This window comes from Natator depressus, chromosome 6 (genome assembly GCF_965152275.1).
Source record: "Natator depressus isolate rNatDep1 chromosome 6, rNatDep2.hap1, whole genome shotgun sequence".
Taxonomy (NCBI): Eukaryota; Metazoa; Chordata; order Testudines; family Cheloniidae; genus Natator; species Natator depressus.
The window spans coordinates 27,507,845-27,532,753 of record NC_134239.1 but is presented as its reverse complement, the minus strand read 5'-3'; the positions used below and the strand labels follow the sequence as shown (position 1 = coordinate 27,532,753).

Sequence of the window (24,909 nt, the reverse complement as noted above, 5' to 3'; positions counted from 1 at the left end):
ATTTTGCGTCCCAGAAACAGTCTAGGGACAGGAGATTAAATACAGTGGTTTCACTGTGCACAGGGCGAATGACTTAATTGGCACGGGGAGTTTATGTCTCTCATGCATCTCTAATGTTGTCAGCACAGAGAGGCAGTCAAAGAAGCATGGATGGCCTCAGGCCACAGTGGGCCTGCTTTTCATTTACTGTATTTTACACACACACACACACACACACACACACACACACACACACACACACACACACACACACACACACACACACACACACACACACACACACACACACACACACACACACACACACACACACACACACACACACAGACCGCTGACCAACAACTCACTAACCCAGCTACAGCAGAAGGATTTTGCCCACATTTCCTGTGACGCTGAGAAGGATTATAATTATCTGTCTATAATGCTGTATACTCACAGGGGTTCATTTTGTCCACCTGTTACAAGCATACAACTAGATTATTTTCACTTGTAGCTTTAGAGGCATTTAGACAGGGAAATATATTTTTCAATGGAAGTCCACAAAAAGGAGATGTCAACTAAAGGCTATTTTGTACAGAGCATACTGTCACACATATTAGACCAGTTCCTCAGTGGGTGTAAATCAGTGGAACTACACCAATTCTCTCCAAATGAACATCTGGCCTATTGACCCCATCAGTTCATAACTTTTCCAGTGCTGTTTTGGCTGACCAACAGAACTAAGATGGCTGCTGAAGTTCCATCCACTGTCCACCTTGCACTGCTTGCGATGTAAAGCTAGACAGTATATTTAACAGCTATTGGCTAGCATTATGGGTGGGGAGAGAGGTGTGTTCACTATGGCCAGAATTTTCAGCAGAGCTGAGCACTACAGTCAGGGCCAGACTTCCAGAAGACATTTTTTAAAACTTAAAAAACTGACCTTTATTTAGGTGCCTACATGGGAGCTGAACTGCTTTGAAAATCTGGATGTAATGACCTAGAGCTAAATTTTCAAAGGTATTTAGGCGCCTAAACATGCAGATAGGCAAACAGTGGGATTTTCAATAAGTGCTGTAGTCCCTTTGATTTCAATGGGAGTTAGGTGCCCAGGTGCTTTGCAAAATCCTACTGGAGCCTATCTGCATGCTTAGGCACCAAAATATCTTTGAAAATCTGGACCCTAAGACACTTTTGAACATTTTACCCTTGATCTGTTTTGCTTTCTCTCTCTTTTACATACTCCATTTTAATGGGGCATTCCCTCCCTCCCCCTCCCCTCCCCTCCCCCCCCGCTTAAGTTGAGAATGAAGCACTGTCATGTAGTAAAATACCCCGCCTTGTTCTTAGACTGGCAGATAGTCCCACTATTAGAGGTACCCAAACTATATCAGCCTATCTGTCCATCACCACCCTGCCTTAAATCTACCTCACTTAGGAAGGTACTTATTATCCCACATAAGTTAATTTTAGTGAGTAACCACTGCCAACTTGCCTCTATATACATTAGAAACTTGTTTACAATGTAAATAGAAGCAGGTCTGTAATTTAGATGAATTAACTAATATAATTATATGGTTGCAGAAGTGAGATGAAGGTAAATGAGAGTTTAGCCTCAAGCAGTGAGGTGTGAATAAGTGGACAACAGCCAAATCGCCTCAGGCTCTAATCACCTGGTCAGTAACTTGATGCGAGACCTGAAAAGTGAAGTCACATGTTGCTAGAGATTTAATAGGTAGAGCTCTTCTGTGTCAACCAGCTACTTTCCCCGTGTGGCACTGTGCTTCTGGAGGGACAGTTTTTCCGATGAAACATAAGATGAGACCCTGGCCACTCAGGATTGTTAAAAGTTTCCATGATATTTTTTTTAAGTGTTAGAATATTAGCCACTGTGTCCTGTCCAAATCCCATCTTAATTAATTATATTTTGCCTACCTAACATTTCCCCTTTAGTTTTTGAATAGTATTGTTATTCTTTGTTTTCCCCTGTAAATATGGTATATTGCTGCTTTTTCCACCCTATGGGATGATGCATTTTGGCAGTGGGTGACTAATACCGAGATATAAAGTGCATCTTGGGATTCTTTTGGAAGAAAGCTGCTAAATGTGGTACATATGAGCCATTATGTTGCAGATTGTACAGAATTATAGCCTCAGGGTTACACAGTGACATTTTAAAAGTTAAAAATAATACCATGAGCCAACACCTTGAAATTAGGAATCCCCTTAAAAATATCACTTTACAATCCTGCCTGTTTTGTAAAACAGATTAATTCTATGAATTTTCCATTAGGCAAGTGTAGTTAAAGGCAAGTAATATTTTTGGAAGAGTTAAGGGAATTGCATTTTTCCTTTGGCCTTACTTGCATACCGTTCTTTTCTCCAGTGGGTTTTCTTTGGACAGGGGCGTTAGGTTGCACAGAACTCAGCATCTCCAGTCAATGCCAAGTGCATGCAAAAAGAGAAATGCAGAAACCCCTTACTTAGAAATCCTTCACAGATACCTGTAGAAGACAGTGAGTCTTGTTTCTTACGTTACCAGGACACTTTCCAGGGAATAGTAAAAACATTTTATCAAGCCCAGACAGGCTGAAATGCCATCTCTGTCTTTCAGCCACTCCTAGTAATTCTGCTTTGATATGCAAGTTAAGTTTAATGTTACTTAGACATCAAGAATCATTTTTAAAAGGGCTGCCTCCTTTTTTGAGAGTTTGCAAAAGTTGTGCACACATCCACTTAACACAGTTCCTGTGCTTATAAATTGGCATTTTCCCAATGTCTTTAGGCACACTTGAAATTGCATGGTCCAGAGGGATGGTACTGATCATTTGCAAACTTAGCAAAAAGAACCCTCAAGAGTCTCCAAGTGAAAAAGGCACACCAGATTATTCAGTTCATCACTTCCTGAGTTCCGGGTCTGTCCCCTTCAAAAGATTGTGACCACTGCATTAGATTCTGACCCTCTCCTTACGTCTCAAGTAGTAGGGTGAGCAGATTCTTTGTACTTGCACAGCAGCTTCCTGACACAACATATGGGAGGAGAAAGGGTTGTACCATTCAGTGAGAAGGGGGAATATACATTAATAAACAGCACAGTCAATAGTAGGGGAAGTCATAAGAGCTGTCAGTTCCCCTATACGTATGTATAAATGAATGCAGCCAGTCATGAATGAATTCTGCTGGTCCAGCAATCTCTCTTCTCATTGTTGAAAATGACAGGTTTCAGAGTAACAGCCGTGTTAGTCTGTATTTGCAAAAAGAAAAGGAGTACTTGTGGCACCTTAGAGACTAACCAATTTATTTGAGCATGAGCTTTCGTGAGCTACAGCTGTAGCTCACGAAAGCTCATGCTCAAATAAATTGGTTAGTCTCTAAGGTGCCACAAGTACTCCTTTTCTTATTGTTGAAAATATATCTTTATTTTCTTATTATTTTATTTGTATTGCAGCAATGTCTAGAGGCCACAACTGAGATCAGAGTCCCATTGTGCTAGGTGCTGCACAAACAGTCTAGCCCAGTCTCTGAGCTGAAGAACTTACAGACTAAATAGACAAGACAAACAAAGGATGGGAGAGAGAAAGTTTCCTTATCCCCATTTTACAGATGGGGAACTGAGGTAGAGATAATACATGATTTGCCCAAGGTCACACAGAAAACCCGTGGCAGGAAATTTGTTATAAATTCAACTTCAGATTTGGACCCTATATAACTGTGAGTGGCCTGTGTTGGAATATGCAATGCTGAATATGGAATAGCTCCAGCAGGAAAAAAATAGTCCGGCTTCCTTTCTCCTTCATCAATGACCAAATATAAAGGGCTTTCAGATACACATGAAAAGCAAATCTACTGGCTTTATACTTGTCATTTTAAATACTGCGATGATCACAGAGAATTACCTGTAGGGAGTCCGGAAAGGACCTTGATTAAGAACACTTCCTTTACTCCCGGAAGCTTCAGCAGGCGTAGGATTTCCTTGAGACTAAATACACTGCTGGACTGCGATGTGCCTATGAAAATGACAGACAGAATAATAGTCTATTTACAAGGGCAAGAAGGAGGAAACAAGAAACGATACATTATCTTATTACACTCACAACCAACTCTCTACAGGGAAAATTTCTTCCTTCTTCTCTGCATCAGGTTCTCCATTGCCTGTTTGGGTTTGGTTCTATGTGCATGGAACCCCACTAGCATCAGGGCGACGTTGGTGTGCAGAGCAAAAGCAGAATATCCAATAGACATCTGCAGTGTGGGTCAGTGACAGGCAGAGCTGATTGGAGAGGACAATGCTGCATATGATTCAAAAACTTATAGCCCTTTCCCTTTTAGCATTCCCTCCAGCCCTTATAATTGGTCACATGGTGGGACATTCTCATGACATTTCCACCTTCTCACCTGTCCCAAATCTTTTTTTATTTTAGCTTCACACAGATTTTCCAAATTGTATCACAACTGGTACAACTTGGAAAATGTATGTGAAGACTGCACATAGAACCAAAGTCTGAAAGACGGTGCACCATAAAATACCACACAGAAATAAATGACAAGGTCTGACACCTTTAAAGAAAAGATAACCCAGGCCAGATCTTCAGCTCGTATAAAATCAGCCTTAAGCCATCAAAGTCACTGATTTATAGCAACTGAAACTCCACCCTTGACACTACTGGCCAAGATGCTGTCCACTCTATAATCCACCATGCACAGAACTCCCATTCCAGCCAAGGGGAGTTGCGAGTGTGGAGGTCTTGCACATTGGGCCTTTTATGCACAATAATCCCCTTGCTAGAGTCACCTATGTACAGTGGGGAATCGGTGCTCAGGATGGAGCTTCAGGCTGCGCTGTAAATATTCTTGGTTTTGTGGCCTTCGTGTTAACTGAAGAGTTAACTGGAATGTAATCCATATGGTTGAAATTATTGTTTTTGCATTAGTGGGTTTTAAAAAAAATCCTCTGAAGAGAGTTTCTGTGATTTGGCACAGCAGACTAGTGAATGCATAGGACTGGGCATTAAGTAGAGAAAACTAAGTTTAACGGGGTAGTAGAGGCTGGGTGTATGTCAGTGGAGAATTGAGCACTTCTGTAAACAAACTGGGTTGCAGCTGTTACAGCTATGACAATTTCCTGCAATATCCTGGACAAACCTTACTGGATTAAGTGAAACCTTATTGAATTATGTTTAAGTATCTTAGAAGTTCATTGCAGTCACGAGTGAAATGTTTATGTATAATTGTGGGAGTGTATGCCATATCTCTAGGGGGGAAACATGAATACTGTAAACCCTAAGAAGTGTTATGAGCTTCAAAGGACTCTTTAAAACAGGGGTAGGCAAAATTTTTGGCCTGAGGGCCACATCTGGGTATGAAAATTGTATGGCGGGCCATGAATGTTCATGAAATTAGGGTTAGGGTGCAGGAGGGGGTGAGGGCTCTGGTTGTGGATGTGGGCTCCGGGGTTGGGCCAGAAATGAGGTGTTCAGGGTGGGGGAGGGGGTTGGAGTGTGGGAGGGGGGCTGAGGGCTCCAGCTGGTGGTGAGGGCTCTGGGGTGAGACTGGGGATGAGGTGTTTGGGGTGTAGGAGGGTGCTCCAGGCTAGGACTGTGGGGTTTGGAGTCTGGGAGAGGGCTCCGGGCTGGGACAGGAGATTGGGGCATGGGTGTGGGGGACGGTGTGAGGGCTCTGGCTGGGGGTGCAGGCTCTGGGGTGCAGGAGGGTGCTCTGGGCTGGGACCGAGGGGCTTGGAGGGTGGGAGGGGGATCAAGGCTGGGGCAGGAATTTGGGGCGTGGGAGGGGCTCAGGGGTGCAGGCTCTGGGAGGCGCTTACCTCAAGCAACTCCTGGAAGCAGTGGCATGTCCCCCCTCCAGCTCCTACGCGGAGGGGGGACATGCCACTGAACTGTTTGAGCAGCCAAGTTGCACAGCAGATGATAATGGCACAAGCTTAGGCCTCTGGAAATCTGCGTTCAAGCAGTGAATGGGTCCCAAGTGAACACCGGTTCGATGGTTTCATCATCATCATCGCCAAGAAAACCCTTCTCATTTGATACATGCTTGGCACCATGGCCACGTCTTCTCAGATGAGGGTGAGGGATCAGCACTTAGCATTTAAAACTGCCGAGCTACACTCCTATAGCGCTGAAAAGTTGCCAGAAAAGGTAAACACTCACGCTGCTGCGTAGCTTGTTCCTTCAACTTTGGTTTGGTGTGAGCAGGGATACAGGTCATTACTATCACTGCACTTATGAGACTTGCCACTACCGCAAGATACGACGGAAAGTACGTGCTGTGAACAGAAAGAGCAATTAAGATATACATACTATGGACTGAATTACACAGGACTAACACTGTGATCCTACAAGCACTTAGGCATGTGCCTAACTTTACTCATACGAATAATAGTAATAGTCCCAATGAAGTCATGGTGACTAAGGCTATGCATGTGCTTAAGTGTTTTTGGGATTGAGGCCTTATTTGAATGCTCATGATCTGACCATGTAATTCCTTCAAAGATGGATTTGAGTGTAAACCATGTTACAGTAAAGTATTAATAATTGGCATTAACACAGTGCTTTTTTAATTTGTAAAGCTCAGAAAAAATTGCTTTCTTGGCAAAGCTGCTTAGAGATCCTCAAATGAAACAACGGAATTGTTAATTATGATCAATCCAATCCCACAGTGGGCCAAATTCTGTCACCTTTATTAACATTGAGTAGCGCCTTATTCTGCAAGAAGCCCACCTGATTTCAGTGGGAATCCTCCAGGAGGAAGATCCTACTCAACAAGAGTAATGGTGGCAGAATCTAGTCCAACGAGTACACCGAAGCTAGGACACTAGATATGCAAAACCACAAGATAGGATCCATGTAAGATGACAAACATCATTTTAAAGAAACCAATTTATCTATTTATCTTAGGGTAACCACTTTGTCACTCACTGTCCAGAAACAGGTATAGACTACCACCTTTGATTGGTACCCTATCTCATCTCTTAAGATGCCCACAACTAAAAGGCTCCCAGTGAGTGAAATAAAGCAAAACTATTTTCCACTCAACCACCAATGGCCCAAGTTATTGTTATTTTGGATCTGCCCATATATTGCTGGGATGTGGGATGTTGTTAACAGATCAGGGACTGCTCCCCAGCGGTTCTCACAACAAATTTTTTGGTGGCCTCAGAGTGTGGCTACCAACTCTTGCTGGAGGCCACTCTGACATTTTCCCCTAAAATATTTAATTAACTTTTGGCAAAACAAATAAATATGCACATGTACATATGTATCATTGGAATTGCATGTAGGGATTTTTGCAGACTCAAAAATAATGTACAGTTGTCTCTATTCTTTACTGGACATAAACAGAATAGAAACACAAATCAGGTGCTTTGCATGTTCTTGACTTTTTTCTTGTTTCTTTTGCTTTTTTGGTGATTTTTTTTTTTTTTAAGACTTGCTAGCTACTAAGTTTGTACATTAATATCACTTTTCACAGCAGATTTACTCACTCCCAGCAAGCCTGGGGACAAATTAAGTCCTAAATGGAGAGGTCAGTATGCAGACAGTGGGGGCCAGGGGTGATGGGGCACTGGGGCAGGCAGTGGGGGCCAAGGGTGATGGTGGGAGGTGGTGAGCTCAGGGCCAGAGCCCACCACCACACAGCTGGGGAACGGAGCCTGAAGCCCCGTGGCTGGAGCTTGCCACCCGCCACTCCAGGGCTGAAGCCTGACCTCACTGCTTCCGAGAAGGTGGGAAACTCAGTGGCTGCATGCTCCTCCAGCTTTTGTATCTCCATGGGGGGACAACCACTACTGGCGGCCCCAGGGGAGGGGCTGTTGCTTTGCCTCCCACCCCCAATCATCAGCCAGGAGACTGTGGCCACAAGAAAAGGCCCTAGTGGCCACACCCAGCCGCCATGGCCGCATTTGAGAAACACTTTAGACAGCTTTCTGTGGCTGGGGAAGGACAGTGTTGCTTATTATCATTTTGAAGTCAACAATACTTGCTTAAGCACCACTTAAGCTCTCAGAAGAGAAGGTGAAGAGGTGACTTGAGATTGATCTTTAAGTAACTGTGACGGGTTGGGTCACAGAAACCCCCTTGGGACTGCCACCTGATGTGCTGAGACTACCTTGAGCCTGTTTTCCCTGGCAGCTTGGGACTTCAGTACCCTGCCTTGTTGAGCCAGACACGCTAGCCTGCTACAAACATAGACCCAGGTCTGAATCACGTCCCCCAAAAGCTGTAGACTTAACAGAAAACGGCTTAGAAACTGCTCCTGTCTCTAGCACCCAGATACCCAGTTCCCAATGGGGTCCAAACCCTAAATAAATCTATTTTACTCTGTATAAAGCTTATACAGGGTAAACGCATAAATTGTCTACCCTCTATAACACTGATAGAGAGATATGCACAACTGTTTGTTCCCCCAGGTATTAATTACTTGCTCTTAATTACTTAATAAGCAAAAAGTGCTTTTATTAAGTATAAAAAGTAGGATTTAAGTGGTTCCAAGTAATAACAGACAGAACAAAGTAAATTACCAAGCAAAATAAAATAAAACATGCAAGTCTAAGCCTAATACAGTAGGAAACTAAATGCAGGTAAATCTCACCCTCAGATGTTCCAATAAGCTTCTTTCACAGACTAGACTCCTTCCTAGTCTGGGCCCAATCCTTTCCCCTGGTACAGTCCTTGTTTCAGCTCAGGTGGTAGCTAGGGGATTTCTCATGACTGCAGCCTCCTTTGTTTTGTTTCACCCTCTTATATACCTTTGGCACAAGGCGGGAATCTTTTGTCTCTTTGCGTCCCTACCCCTCCTAAATGGAAAAGCACCAGGTTTAAGATGGATTCCAGTACCAGGTGACATGGTCATATGTCCTGTGAGACAGCAAGACTTCATTATTCATGGCCTGACTCACAGGAAGGCTTGCAAGTAAACAGAGCCATCTACAGTCAATTGTCCTAGTTGATGGGAGCCATCAAGATTCTAAACCACTATTAATGGCCCACATTTTGCATAACTACAATGGGACCTCAGAGTTATATTTTATATTCCTAGTTTCAGATACAAGAATGATACATTCATACAAATAGGATGAACACACTAAGTAGATTATAAGCTTTGTAATGATTCCTTACAAGAAGCCTTTTGCACGAAGCATATTCCAGTTACATTATATTCGCAAAAAGAAAAGGAGTACTTGTGGCACCTTAGCGACTAACAAATTTATTTGAGCGTAAGCTTTCACTGAGCTGTAGCTCACGAAAGCTTACGCTCAAATAAATTTGTTAGTCTCTAAGGTGCCACAAGTACTCCTTCTCTTTTTGCGAATACAGACTAACACGGCTGCTACTCTGAAACCTGTCATCATATTCACACACATTAGCATATTTTCATAGAATCATATGGAGTATAATGTCACAGTAACTTCATAGGGAGAAGATTTCTGATACTAGAGAGCTCCTTAATCTATCAGACAAAGGCATAATAAGTGACTGGAAGCTGAATCTAGATAAATTCAGGTTAGAAAGAAGGTGCTAAATTTTTAACAGTAAGAGTAATTAACCCCTGCAACAATTTACCAAGGGATATGGTGGATTCTCCATGATTTGAAGTCTAAGTCAAAACTGGATGTCTAAAACATATGCTCTAACCCAACCACAAGATGTAGGCTTGATGCAAGACTTTCACCCAGTAATTCCATGGCCTGTGTCATACAGGTGGTCAGTGTCACTAGATGATCACCATGATCCCTTCTGGCCTTGGAAACTAGGCAAACAGAGCTTTACTGATGCAATGGCATTGCGCTGGCCCTCTGAACAGGAGTGACTGTCACCCTAGATCACTTTTCAGGTTCTGTAATAGTCTACATAGACTTACACATGAACTGTACGAAGCAAGACTCATCCATAGTAACTGGAATATTCTGCACACAAGAGCCAAAACAACATGAAGTAGCTGTAATTTGCAAAGCATGCCTTTTTATGATGGTGCAGCTAGCCACCCTAATGCCCAGTTATTGCTGATGTCATGAGATATCAGCAATAACCATGAGCTCCCCCACAGAATAATGAGCTGTACTAATTGTATAAGTCTCAGGTCTTTTCCTAGACAGACAAAAGTGTGGCCTGAAGAATTCTGAGAACTTGCATTGTTATTATTAAAATTAAAAAATGGGACAGCTCAGTGTATTCATCTGAATCCCTGAAACATCAAAGAACAAATTCTACATAGGCATTACTGTAGATAGCAACTGCACAAATAAAAGAAATCTTTTAGTTCTGTATTTATTAATTATATCAACCTCAAATAATATCTTCATGTAAACAGACATACCGCAGAGAGTTACACTGACTTTATTATGTCAACCAGTTCTCCCGGACCACAAAATCAAACATTTGCTGTGTTAAGATTTTAGCAAGAGATTTTATAAGATCTTGTTTGCCAGTGTTCCATTTTCAAGTTCCAAACAAGATTCAAGACAGGTACCAGTCAGTAAAAATGGAGGATTTCCCTCTGAAAATCAAGTAAACAAAATACTAAACCAACTCAAGCACCAAATCTACCCACCAATTCTTTGCCATGATGATGGGGTGGCCCCCCCCCAAACAAAAGCAAACCCCTAGAGATTTTACACACCAGCGTCCCCCCACCCCTCAAAAAGTGACCTGCCTTAAGCAAACGAGTAAGTGGAATTGTACAAGGCTAAACTCAATGATTTCGGAGTTCTGTAGCAAAAACTGAAAACTCATTCAGGAAAATATAAAGGTCAGGAGTAAGATTATCCAAAAGTACCTAAGTCACTTAGAAGCCTCTGAAAATATCACCCTCAAACCATAACTTCTTTCTGGCACTTTATTTTTTAATTTTCCAAGTATCTTTGCCCCTTTTTGAAAAAAATGGTGAAGATACACCATTCTTGTTGATAGCTACATTATTTTTTCTCATGTGGAGGGGATGGATTCCATAACTGTAGCTAACATATTTCTTGAGCGCATTATAATGCATCTCACATTATTTTTCTTATATAAAGTAAGATTTTTTTTTAAAAGAGGAAGTGAGTTCAGTGCCCATGAAGACTGGCGGATCGACAGATCAAGAGATTGAACTCTTTATGTAGTTATATTGATTTTAATTAATAAATCAACAGATTTCTAAATTTTCAGAAAATTCATTTGATAAGCACTGTAATTTTGGGGAGGATAGGCTGCATTCTTCATACATAACATAACATGAACTCAACTTTGACTACGGAGCCATGACTGGCACCTCCAACATAAGATATACCGAAAGACATTAGCTTTGAAAGCTTCCCCTACCCACACCATTAACATAACCCTGACCCAGAGGAACCTGGTGATGACTTCTAGAGGAGAAAGGAGCAGAGCAGTCTCAGAGCCCATTCAACCCTTGCCTTCTCCAATGAAACCAACAACAGTGATGCCAGTTGTAGTGACTGGGCATTAGAAGCCAGGCTGAGATCCACAAACTCATTTCACATAAGTCACAAAACAGCCAGCAGATGATAACTACCTACAGTTTTTACCAATCTGGGTGGTCTTTAAACTGGTGACCCAGAGATGAAAGACTTAAATATCTTGTTACCTAATTCCTAAGTGCCTAAATTTAAGCATTTAAATAAGTGGGCTAATTTTTTGATGTACTATGAATCTATTGATCTCATTAGGAACTGCAGCTGCTCCATACTTCTGAAAAATTAGGCCCCTTATTTAGCTGCCTCGATAGGGATTTGGATGCCGAAATCCACACATTTGAAAAAGTTGGGCATAGTTCCTTTCACCAGTGTTTTGTACCCTCAGAATCAGAGTTGACATTTCAGCTCCAAAGAGCTTATTCTCTAGAGTTCTGATCCTGCTTCACAGACGTCAATTGACGTTTTGCCACTGACTTCAGTGTAGCTGGATCGGGTTATTTCTATATGAGAACATTCCAGTGAGCACCCTGTAAATATGTGGGCTGATACAGTAGATAGTTTAGACCAGGGATCAGCAAGCTTTTTCAGAACTGGACCTCATTTTAACAGAGCGATTGTCGGCCAGGCCACCTCCCCTTCCATTCCATGATCTCACAGTCTGTCTCCCCTTCCCATTCACAATCCAACCACATCCCTGTGTCAACTTCCACAACTGGTTTAATCGAAAAGTGAGACAAGGAACATAATGTATTTATAGCTGTGTTTTGTTGCAATTTATCAACTGGAGATAAATTTGAGAACAGCACCATGGGACATGCCGGCGCTCCATGGACTATCCAGAGCCCATTTTGGGTACCTCTGGATCAAAAAGATAAACCTGAGTGACAGCTCTCTTTGTGCACAGAATGCAGGGTCTCCTCAGAACTATGAAAATAAGAAACAAAACAGAAGGGAAAGTTCTGGCTGTAGCCTTAGATTTTTCCAGAATTAATTTTTCAGCTTGCTGGTAAATTCGGCACTTGGTGGGTGTTCTTTGTTTCAATCAAGCCTTTGACTTGGAAGAGAAATGGTCACAGGGTGGCATTTTGCTGTGTACTCAGGGAAGTAAATATTGACACCCTTCTCAGCTTCCCCAGCCACCTGGCACAGTTTTCATCCCCATTAAAGGTTCCATTCTCTTTTAGCAGTGCAAGGGTAATGACTGCTATTTCGTTGTGCTTGAACAGTTTGTGATGATTGCTCTGTGGGTTATGTAGGTGAAGACTGGAGGCAGCCAAGCAGATTATGGAAATACCAGGCTACCAAGACATACCCGACTATTTACACTGCTAGGTGACAAGGTAGAGTGTGCAACAGCCCAGGCATATTGGGTGTGTGCACTTATTCCTGGAAGCATTGTACATAAAACCCATGGGACTGAACTGACAAATAGTCTTTGCAAACATACCAGGACTGAAGTCCTGGGGTCAAATTGTCTGTTGGCAGAAATGGGCAAAATTCCACTGAGCTGTGCCCAGTTACACCAGCAGAGAATTTGGCCCCTGGAATTAAACAACACATGTTAGGTAAGTAACTAAGATGCAATTACTATTATTTGTAGACTAAGAATATGCTTTATAATTTTTCTGTTGGGCTATGACCAGACCCTCACCCTGTGAGGGTAAAAATGCTCTAGAAAAGACCCCTATATTAGTAGAGGATGGACTAGATGTTCTAGTAAGTCTTTTCCACCTCTGTTTTCTGTAATTTTATGAAGTTTCTAGCTGCCTTTGGAGCCTTAATTCCTCCTGGCCATTTGCAAACAACCCTGTGAAAGTCTCAGCGCCTGTCTCTGCACCCTTGATCTTTTTGTGGGTCACCTATCGGAAGCTTTGGGGACAGGCTGTTTTAGCAAGCTCCTTGAGGAATGGTGATCGAGTCAGGGAAGCCTTTTCCCTCCACTTTAGCTACATCATGTTGTGAAAAACTCAGACAGATATTACAACCCCTATTGTCCTACCAGTTTGAAGTGTTCTGGACTTGAAGACTGGAGCTGGGCCTGTGAGGAAGCGAGGACGCATTATTCTCTCCTTCATGAACCTCCTCAGGAGAAGGTGGGAGGCCTGCAGCCATCAGTGGAATCTCTGTCCAGTGGCTGGACTCATTGAACATTTACCCCTTATGTTACCACTGTCTACATTTGAGCCAGGAGGATTCTTGGGATTTGCATGATGAGTTCTACCAGATCAGCTCAAAAGATGCCTCACCCTGGTTGAGCCAATAGGAGCAGCGCTGAGCTGGTCTCAACTGGAACAATGCTTAGTGAGGGGACTTGAAGGCCAACAGTCCATAAAACAATGGTTATAGTGCAACAGAACTGGTCTTTCTTGCCTGAGACAGGTAGGCATTTTGATCTTGAATGCACTATTTTCCCTCCTCTGCTGTATCTGCGACTGCGAGAGGAGGAGGAGGACGGAAAGGAGAACCTTCTGGAAGGAGACCCCCCAAAATGTCTGAATACATCCCCACCAGTTCCTCCTCCATCTGAAGCAGTGCTCTGCGTTTAGAAACCAGATCCATCAATTCCTATCCTGTCTTTGCAGTGTCCTACGTGGATTCTGGGTGGAAATCCTACATCACAACCTGGGATGACGTCTTTTAATAAACTTCAGTGCCTGATTCATAATAATTTCAACATGTGGTAAGAGGTGTGCGTGAGGTACAAGGCATATGCTGAGCGGCCATGCAGTAACTAACCGGGGGGAAAGCGCCTTTACAAGGCACGTACGACACACTGTTTATATTTTGTGTAAACTGCTGAAGCTAAGTCAGCCTGCTGTAAACATTTATATTACATGACTAGTTTTGCAGCCTGGGGCAGTTCATAATGCGCCATTGGTGGGAGGAAATGGTTTTCCATCTGGAAGCCCCGTCCTTATAAAAGCTCGAAAACAGAACTCACGACTGTATTTACGATCAAGGAGTAATGTCATGGTAAAAGAATTAAACCCAAAAGAAAATATTATCAATCAATGCTGTATGAAAATGGTTGAATTCCTTTCCATGTAACGCCTCAGCAGCATCTGTAAACATTTAAAGATAACAGTAAATCCTAAAATACACCGAGTTTCCGGGATGATGCAGTGAAGGAGATGTACTGTACGCTATCCCTCAAGGAATCAAATGGATTGTAGACTAAAGTTTAGTCTTTCCCTTTCAATAGCTTCAACATCAAAAATATGTCGATAAGGAAAGCATGCATGTGGCTCACTGAAGTCTGGGTCCATGTAAAGTAAGGTAAGTTCAGTCACTTTCTGCTTAGCATTCCAACAGCTGCTCCTGGCTCTGAATGCAAAGTGCTGTGTATAATCTGTGTATTACTGCAAAATTAAATTTTACAGCCATAGTTCATTTCTTTGTAGAAGGTTGCCGTTCCCATTTATCGTTTCAGGATTCAGTGATCAAGGCATGTCTCTCCAGAAAATGGATTTTTTTTCCCTTTCCTTTTTTCTTAATAAAGTCAAAGCTGAGTGTGGAAAAAGTACAAATTGTTTTTTAGTGACTCACTCCTACTTCAAAACAATGCTGCATAAAGCTCTCATTCATGACAGCTCCAAATTCGTTGAAGTGCTCTAAGAAGACTTAACTACTCCTTTGATTGTATTCCAGCACTATCTGCTCAAACACTTAAGCCTTGAGCGAGGGGACAGCTGTAGGTGAAAGAGGTTCACTGAACACAAATCCACTCTGCTAAAAGCGAAGAGGAAAAAAAAAAGCACTGTAACAATGTCACAATTTCATCATTCTCCAAGTAATATGTCTGTGTTCTTTACAAAACAGGGGGGACGGACCAGCCCTTCATTAATGGAAGTCCAAGCATATGCCTAATGACTCCATGATCAGTGAAAACTACAGTAACTAGCATGTGTGGAGGATGAGAAACTAAGGTTTAATTCAAGAGGATGTTATTTTAGTTACTCTGCCAATCTTTGGTCCATGTAGCTCAACTTTAACCTCAAAGATCAGCCCATCGTAGCTAAGATTCCTGTGACAGACAAATGAACTGACACAAAGCGTCACCCAAAGCCTGAACCTAAAGCCCCAATTTTTTGTTAAGGGTAGAAAAAAAAATGCAGATGGCCTCTTTTTGTTTTTGAAAATGTCACCCAATGTCTGGGACTATCATGTACATATATTGTTACAACGTATCTTCTCCACAGAGGGATGGTGGGGGCAGGAGGAAAACCAGTCTGGCTGCCAGATTCATGCTAATGTGTCAGTACAGGTCAGCCAGTTGCACTCACACCGCTTTTATTCATGTTTCTCTAATGGCCAAATTTCCCCCTTAGGTGGGATTATGCAGTGGAAATTCTGACACTCTGACTTGGCTGTCCCCAGGGGGAGAATTTCACACAAAAACAAGACTAGAAAATGGCATGTGTTCTCCTCCTGACCTCCCCGCCTAAGCAAATGCTCCTGTTAGAATGGCATGCAGACAGAGTGGGGATTAATGCTAGTTAAAGCAGCATTAAATGCCATGCAGAGCCTTGCGGGGAGGGTGGGGGCTTGCTACAGAAAGGGATCTCCCTTCTAACTCACATCGTAAAGTTGTGGTGGTGGACCTGTCACAAGGGCAGGGGGCATTTAACTGCCCCCTTCCAATGGCCTTACCCACGTTGCATCATTGCAGCCCACTTTTCAGATGCTGCCCAAGAGTAGGGTCCCTTTGATTTTTCATCACAACTCCTCCATAGACATGTCCCCGTTAGCTCTCTCAGCCACATGCGCTATATTTGAACTCCAATTCAGAGTTACAATGCATAGCTTGGCCCAGTCATCAAAAGCAGGAGGGAGTGATGGGATTTGTTAATTCCTCCTCACCTGATGTGAAGAAAAAAACAAAAACAAAAAAACCAGAAAACAGCTGTTGGCTTGGGCTGTCACCTTGAGTGAATGGAGTAAAAGCCTTTTCATCGCACATGAAGAGAACTAGATCACATCCAAGACTGGCTCTTATGAAATCTAGCACCCATCCATATACCACGAGCTACTCACAGTCCTCAGGTGAATATCTACACAATTCTTTATTTCTGGTGGCAGCCGTATTCTAGCTTACTCAGGATATTTATTTGACCGAAAGATGGCCCGGGTCATTTTGCAGTAGCCATTTGTTCATAACCTTAGGCAATCTGACACTATTATAATTCAATATTGATTTTACAGTAGCGTCCAAAGGCCCAGATCAGGATCAAGGCCCCATTATGCTAGGCACTGAACAAACACAGAGGTAGACATGAGCCTTGCCCAAAAGTCTTAAAAATCTAAGATTGGCGGCCTCTGTTCATAAGAAGCCTAGACCTGGAACAGGATGGGTGTTACAGATCAGCACTGTAGTGCACTGGTGGGGTGTGTGTAGGGGAAGAGACAGGATTCAAACAATAGATGCTGCAAGTTAGAACTGAAGTGGAGTGGCAGAACTGGGGCAGGAATGGAACAACACAGGGTACTAGATCACAACTAAGGTGTATTAACAGGGCTGTATCCTTAAAGGGCAGCTTTAAGTGTCCTTTGTGCTGTCAGCACAAAAAGGTCCTAGCCTGGGCCAAGATTGGGTCCATTGTGTCCGAGTGTCTATACGGAACATTATATTTCAGTACAGGATATTAAATTAATACACTGGCACTCGCATAGGGCCTTTCATCAGAGGCTCTCTCTACTTGGAGGATAGTCTGTATGAATTGATATAAATGGCTGAGTATCTTAGGGGTGGCGTGGTAGCAAGGCTGCATGCCTTCCACAAGCATTTGCTAGAAAGGAAATCAGAACAATAAAAAGAGGTTGAGATAATTGGTTTCTTCTGTAGCAAAAAGCCTGAGTATAACACATCCTCTGCTTTTCTGCCAAATGAATGAAATATTTGTGGCATGCTTGGGAGAATGCTATTCCCCAAGGCAGCTGAGAGCAGCGTGTCTTTGCCAACCCATTTACTGCTTGAATCCAAAGCAGGGCTCTTCAGAGGAACTCTGCTAATTGCAGGAAGAGGCATATCAGTTACACTTGAATAAGATGTGGGTGGATTGCACATTTTGCCCATAATCCAGTGTCATTAATCTTGAGTGTCAATTATTTTCATGCACGCGGCGCTGGTAAAAGACCACATTTCAGAAAATGATACTTTGCTAATTCAAAGCTGGCACTTGCCTGTGTTATTACTGCTTTTCCCGCTGGTGTGTCTTAGGCAGTTCTGCTCGTTTCTTTATCTGTGCACAGAACAACACCTGCACATTTAAATTCATTTACAACAAACGGAAGAATAAACTTCCCTCCCTAAGAAATTTTACCCAGCTGGCTAACCGAAGACCTCCCTCTGCTCTCAGTTATATCTGCTTGCTTCATCCTCCATGTATGGAAGAGAGAGAGACCAAGCAAGGACCAAGACAGGCTGGTCTTGTGGTTAAGACACTGAACGGGGGACTCAACATCTGGGTTCAATTCCTAAGTCTGCCACAGGCTTCCTGTGTGACTTTGGGCAAGTCACTCAGTCTCTCTGGATATGTCTCCATGGGGATAAAAGACCAGCCACAGCTGACTCAGACTTGCGGGTGCGTGGGCTGTGGGACTAAAAAAAAATCTGTGTAAACATCCAAGGGTCCCAGAACTCAGGCTCCAGCAGAAGCCTGAATGTCTGTACCAGGGGTGGCCAACCTGAGCCCGAGAAGGAGCCAGAATTTACTAATGTACATTGCCACAGAGCCACAATAATATATCAGCAGCCCCGCATCAGCTCCCCCACCCCACTCCCAGCACCTCCCACTCACCAGCAGCCCCACTGATCAGCGCCTTCCTCCTCCCTCCCCGCACCTCCCAATCAGCTGTTTCATGGCGTGCAGGAGGCTCGGGAGGGGGAGGAGCGAGGGCCTGGCAGGCTCAGGGGAGAGAGTGAGAAGGGGTGGAGTGGGGGCAGGGCCTGTGGCAGGGCCAGGGGTTGAGCAGTGAGCACCCCCCCGGCACATTGGAAAGCTGGAGCCTGTAGCTCCATCCCCGGAGTTGGTGCCTATACAAGGAGCCGCGTATTAACTTCTGAAGAGCCACATGTGGCTCCTGAGCGACAGGTTGGCCACCCCTGGTCTACACAGTGATTTTTCAGTCCCATGAGTCTGAGTCAGCTGACCTGGGCGAACCATGGGTTTAGCATCGCTGTGTAGATGTAGCTTTTGTTCCAGTTCCCCACCAGTAAAATGGAGATAATAGTGTTTCTATACTCCCACCTTTTGTCTGTTCTTGCCTATTCGCACTGTAGGCTTCTGGGGGATGAAGTGTCTCTTAAGTGTTTATACAGTGCCTAGCACAATGGGTCCCACTGCTTGGTGGTTCTGTAGGTGCTACAATTAACAATAATAATGTTGATGTCTAAATAAGACCTGACGCATTCCAAGGTAAAATATATTGATTTGGAATTCTGATTATTTTTACTCTCCAACTATTACAATTATTAAAATTCAAATTCCTGGTGCATCTTTCCCTGCAGACATTTTATTTGTATTAATAAAGTGTACCTGTGTGCAACCAGAAAATCCAACACAGTTGTTGTGTCACCTCAGGTGACTCTTTTGGCTCAATTCATAGGGAGATTGCAAGGCTTAACTGGTCAGTATTTGTAATGTCTTTGAGATCGTTAGATGCTATAGAAATGCAAATCATTATTACTATTTAGCTATACATATTTTATATGCAAGAACATTTCTGACTGGAATGGTTTGTCATATTATCTGTGTGATGTCAGTTTCATAGTGGATGGTACAACTTGCAAATATGGAGTTTTTTTAATTATTATAGTTAACAATCTCACAAACTACTCTCACAAGTTAGCCATATGGCACATTATTCAGATAGTCTGGGTGTGCCATTGTGTAAGCACTCCCACGTACTGCCTGGTTAGAAGGTAAGCTATGGCTTATCCAGTGACTCATAACCGAACACATAATGATTAATTATGTTACAACATGTCTGACTTCATAAAATGCTGTAAATGGTAAAAGATCGACTAATGAGGTCAAACTTTTGTTAACCAACACAGACCTTGTAAAAGTAATGTGCTTCAGAGAAAGGGTTCTTACTGACTACGTAATATCAGCAGGGCAGGAATGTGGTTGACTGTTTGCTACAATGATTTGGACTATATTCAGTACAAAGCAAGATCCAGCTCACAACAAGAGTATGGATGGGATGCAAATTTTATACCAGCTAAATCAATCTGAGACACAGATTATCCTACATCTACCTACTGCAGGATTTCTTGACCTTTACTCTGCAGTATCTGATATTGGTCCCTTTTGTTAAGAAGATACCAGACTAGATGGACCCCAAGTCTGACTCAGTATGGCAGTTTTTATGTAAAATTAGGTGCTCTTAGAATCATAGAATCTCAGGGTTGGAAGGGACCTCTGGAGGTCATCTAGTCCAACCCCCTGCTCAAAGCAGGACCAATCCCCAACTAAATCATCCCAGCCAGGGCTTTGTCAAGCCTGACCTTAAAAACTTCTAAGGAAGGAGATTCCACCACCTCCCTAGGTAACACATTCCAGTGTTTCACCACCCTCCTAGTGAAAAAGTTTTTCCTAATATCCAACTTAAACCTCCCCCACTGCAACTTGAGACCATTACTCCTTGTTCTGTCATCTGCTACCACTGAGAACATCTTTGGAACCCCCTTTCAGGTAGTTGAAAGCAGCTATCAAATCCCCCCTCATTCTTCTCTTCCACAGACTAAACAATTACAGTTCCCTCAGCCTCTCCTCATAAGTCATGTGTTCCAGTCCCCTAATCATTTTTGTTGCCCTCCGCTGGACGTTTTCCAATTTTTCCACATCCTTCTTGTAGTATGGGGCATAAAAAAGGACACAGTACTCCAGATGAGGCCTCACCAATGTCGAATAGAGGGGAATGATCACATCCCTTGATCTGCTGGCAATGCCCCTACTTATATACCCCAAAATGCCATTGGCCTTCTTGGCAACAAGGGCACACTATTGACTCATATCCAGCTTCTTGTCCACTGTAACCCCTAGGTCTTTTTCTGCAGAACTGCTGCCTAGCCATTCGGTCCCTAGTCTGTAGCGGTGCATGGGATTCTTCCATCCTAAGTGCAGGACTCTGCACTTGTCCTTGTTGAACCTCATCAGATTTCTTTTGGCCCAATCCTCCAATTTGTCTAGGGTCCTCTGTATCCTATCCCTACCCTCTAGCGTATCTACCTCTCCTCCCAGTTTAGTGTCATCTGCAAACTTGCTGAGGGTGCAATCCACACCATCCTCCAGATCATTTATGAAGATATTGAACAAAACCGGCCTCAGGACTGACCCTTGGGGCACTCCACTTGATACCGGCTGCCAACTAGACATGGAGCCATTGATCACTACCTGTTGAGCCTGACAATCTAGTCAACTTTCTGTCCACCTTATCGTCCATTCATCCAGCCCATACTTCTTTAACTTTCTGGCAAGAATACTGTGGGAGACTGTGTCAAAAGCTTTGCTAAAGTCAAGGAACAACATGTCCACTGCTTTCCCCTCATCCACAGAGCCAGTTATCTCGTCATAGAAGGTAATTAGATTAGTCAGGCACGACTTGCCCTTGGTGAATCCATGCTGACTGTTCCTGATCACTTTCCTCTCCTCCAAGTGCTTCAGAATTGATTCCTTGAGGACATGCTCCATGATTTTTCCAGGGACCGAGGTGAGGCTGACTGGCCTGTAGTTCCCAGGATCCTCCTTCTTCCCTTTTTTAAAGATGGGCACTACATTAACCTTTTTCCAGTCGTCCGGGACCTTCCCCAATCGCCATGAGTTTTCAAAGATAATGGCCAATGGCTCTTCCCCTACCATAGGTCCCCACGGTTAAAAGGTACATTGTGAAGCCACTGAATGTCCCTCTTTGAAATCTGAATTTTCTCTCTCAACCGGACTCTAATCAAGGGAATAAAATTTCCAAACTATGTTTTCTCTTTTTAAAAACAAAACAAACAAACAAAACCAGTGTACTTTACACTAAGATAGCAATCTGAATATAAAATGCTAGTGGAGACAAGGCACAAGTAGTTTTACCTTGATTAGTTAGTTGAGGTCATTCTTATACCCCCCTCACTTAGGGATGATCTCAATTAGCTACATCAAGGTAAAACTACCTGCGCCTTGTCTCCATTAGGATTTGGCAGTGAGAGTGTTAACTTGTTATAAAAAAACCTTTTCTGCGGCAAAAACGTAGCCTTAGAAGTGTTTTCAGCAGGTGATGCCATTTCAGTTTTACCTCAGAAGCAGGCATTGCATAAAAAGAGTGAGTCATTTAATTTAAACAAGCAGAAGAGTGCAACCATTAATTAAGGTGTAAGATTTGCCTGCTTGGACAGGTTCTTTATGTTCTAGCCATAAGGGTCCCTTCTGTTACTATATTTACAGAGCTTTTCCAATTAGGTATTTTGTTTGTCTGATTCCATAGTGATGATGGCTACTGCATGTAAAATACATTCAAAAAGCAGATTGCTCTGCATTTGATATTTGTGAGTTTAGCCAACTGGCAATTCAGCATTACTTTTCCCCCAGTTGGTAGCATAAACACTCTCTATTTAATGAAAGACTAAGAACCTCAAACGGAATCTTTTCCTTTTGGCCATCTTATTACAGTAAATAATAATAATATCTAGTAAAACAATGAAATAAGATAGATAGATAGATAGGCTGCCAATGAAGCACAGTTAAGGCATGCAATTAACACAAAACAAATTACCGTATACACTCGTTCATAAGCCAAATATTTTTGGTAAAAAGTGACCATCAAAGAGCGGGGGTTGGCTTATAAACGGGTCTACACCAAAATTTGATTATTTTAAACTCTATAAAATCATTGAATTGAATATCTAACATATTGTTGTTTTGTTTACCTGGAACGCCTGCAGGCATGGAGCCCCTCAGTTCCCTGTGGCCGCAGTTCGCTGTTCCCAGCCAATGGGAGCTGCGGGAAGTGGTGCGCTGCTTCCCGCAGCTCCCATTGGCTGGGAACGGCGAACCGCGGCCACTGAGAACTGAGGGGCTCCAAGCCTATGAATGCTCCAGGTAAACAAAACGTCCCGACCCGCCAGCAGCTTACCCTGATGGGCCGGGAGCCAAAGTTTGCCAACCCCTGAAATATAGGGTTGGCTTATGAAAGGGTCATACAGTTTTTACTATTTTTACCTATCCATCTTGAGGGTCGGCTTATAAATGACCGGGCTAATGAACGAGTATATTCGGTAACTAGATTTAAAAAATCATCATGATTAATCACAGTTTTAATCACATAGTACAAGTCCACTCAGTCCTACTTCTTCTTTGTCTTAGTGATGGACTGAACAAATTTATTTACATTTACGGGAGATAATGCTGCCTGCTTCTTATTTACAATGTCACCTGAAAATGCGAGATGCTGTTGTAGCCAGTGTTGCAAAGTATTTATGTGCCAGATATGCTAAACATTCATAGGCTTCTTCATGCTTTGACCTATAGTCTCCACAGTTTTACACTGTTTTGTTTTTGAGTGTAGCTATGTAAAAAAATAATAATTCTCCATTTGTGTGACAAAGTGGGAATGTTCTTAATGTTTTCTCTGAATACTGTATGTGTGCCTCAGTTTCCCCTATGCAGTTCTTAAGTATCTAGGCGGTGGAATAAGCTGTGTGATTGTTGCAGAGCCTTAGAGGGCCAGTGTGATGCTGTCTGCACAGAGAATGGCCAACACCCTGTCTCCTGGCAACTGATGGCCTGGGCCCCTCCTCTGCAAAGGTGCCAACTGAAGGTCGTGGAGAACAAAGAGATCAGGTGGCCTCCTGGCCTGGGAAAGAAAAAGGCCAGAGGAGGGCTGGAGAGTTCAGTGTGGAGCTGGCTGGGGAAATGGAGGGGGGCCCAGATGGGGCTCTGGCCTCCCTGGCCCCAAGATGGACCTGATTTAGGGCTCCTGTTTCCTGTACCTACAAGCTCTGTTTTGGACTGTGTTCCTATCGTCTAATAAACCTTCTGTTTTACTGGCTGGCTAAGAGTCACGTCTGACTGTGGAATTGGGGTGCAGGACCCACTGGCTTCCCCAGGAGCCCCGCCTGTGCAGACTCGCTGTGGGAAGCGCATGGTGTGGAAGGGGATGCTGAATGCTCCGAGGTCAGACTCAGGAAGGTCAAAGCTGTATAAGCTTCTTGCTCTGGAGACAGTATGCTCACAGAGAGGAGGCATGCTCCCCCAGAGTCCTGACTGGCTTCATATGGAGTAGTTCCAGAGCATCGCCCGGAGTGGCAATTTGTAAGTTGCACTTTCCCAATAAAGAGATTGCATTACAGTACTTGTATGAGGTGAATTGTCTGAAAAATACTATTTCTTCTGTTTATCTTTTTTATAGTGCAAATATTTGTAATAAAAATAATCATATAAAGTGAGCACTGTGTACACTTTGTATTATGTGTTGTAATTGAAATCAATATATTTGAAAATGTAGAAAAACATCCAAAAATATTTATAATAAATTAAAATTGTTATTCTATTATGGTTTAACAGTGCGATTAAAACTGCGATTATTGAGACTTTTTTTTAATCTTGTGATTAATTGCGATTTTTAAAATTGTTTAACAGCCCTGAGAGACACACACACACACACATTGAAGTTACCTTGTACACCTTGTAGAGGTCAGCTGAGAAGAGATTTAGCAAAGTCCACAGCAATCAAAGGTGTGATTGCAGAGTTGCTGCATATTGTTGCTGTATTTTTAAGTGGATTTCAGTGCTGCCATGGAAACTAAAATCCTCTAGGCACAGAACAGACACAGAGTGACACAGAGTGGGCAATGGCATTACAATCTTTCCTTCAACCATAACACCAATGCACCTTAACTCACAGCGGGAGGTACAATTTCTTGGGGGAAAGAGGCTCACTCATTCTCTGTAGCCTGTTCAGTCCTTGACCCTTCTACTGAGACAACCCCATCAAGGACACCACTTAGTGTAATTTGCATTATGTTGTAGTACTCTGTACACGAGGACTTGTCAGCCTCTTTCGTCTTAATAGCGAGACCGCCTCATGGACAACCTCCCCTCCCGTTCTGAGGCGCTACCTCCTATCCTGTTCATGTTCAAATGACTTTCCTGTGGCAACAATTGCTGATATGGAAAAATGTTCGCAAAGTATTTTTTGTTGTTTTTAACTGTAATTTGGCAGCTGGAAAAAAGGAGGGGTGAGCGCTATGCTCCACCCAGCACAGTTTGGAAGCCTCTAATGGACATATCTATAGGGTCCACGATCAAAGAAATCAGCCTCAGGTACAACGGGCTTTCACTGTATTTATCAGATTTGCATTTCAATCAATCTGTTGTTTCAAGAGCCAGAGACCCAACATGTCCACTTTGAAATTATATTTCTTTACCACACATCTATCACATGGTTGTACTTTACAAGGGTAGAATCTAGAACTAACCATATAAGCCAGTGACTGGCCATTCTTTTTGAACCTA

The 24,909-nt window shown here is 43.0% G+C and overlaps 1 protein-coding gene across 2 annotated transcripts in view; it reads right to left on the bottom strand.

Annotated features, from left to right (window-relative positions):
* SLC67A1 (solute carrier family 67 member 1) overlaps nucleotides 1-24,909 on the bottom strand; it is a 106,440-nt gene that overhangs the window by 31,660 nt on the left and 49,871 nt on the right. For both annotated transcript variants that reach the window (XM_074956916.1, XM_074956917.1), the window contains 2 exons: nucleotides 6,144-6,259; nucleotides 3,876-3,986 (listed from right to left, as the gene is read on the bottom strand). In XM_074956916.1, coding sequence (XP_074813017.1) covers nucleotides 3,876-3,986; nucleotides 6,144-6,259 — 227 coding nt within the window. The remainder of the gene's footprint in view (nucleotides 1-3,875; nucleotides 3,987-6,143; nucleotides 6,260-24,909) is intronic.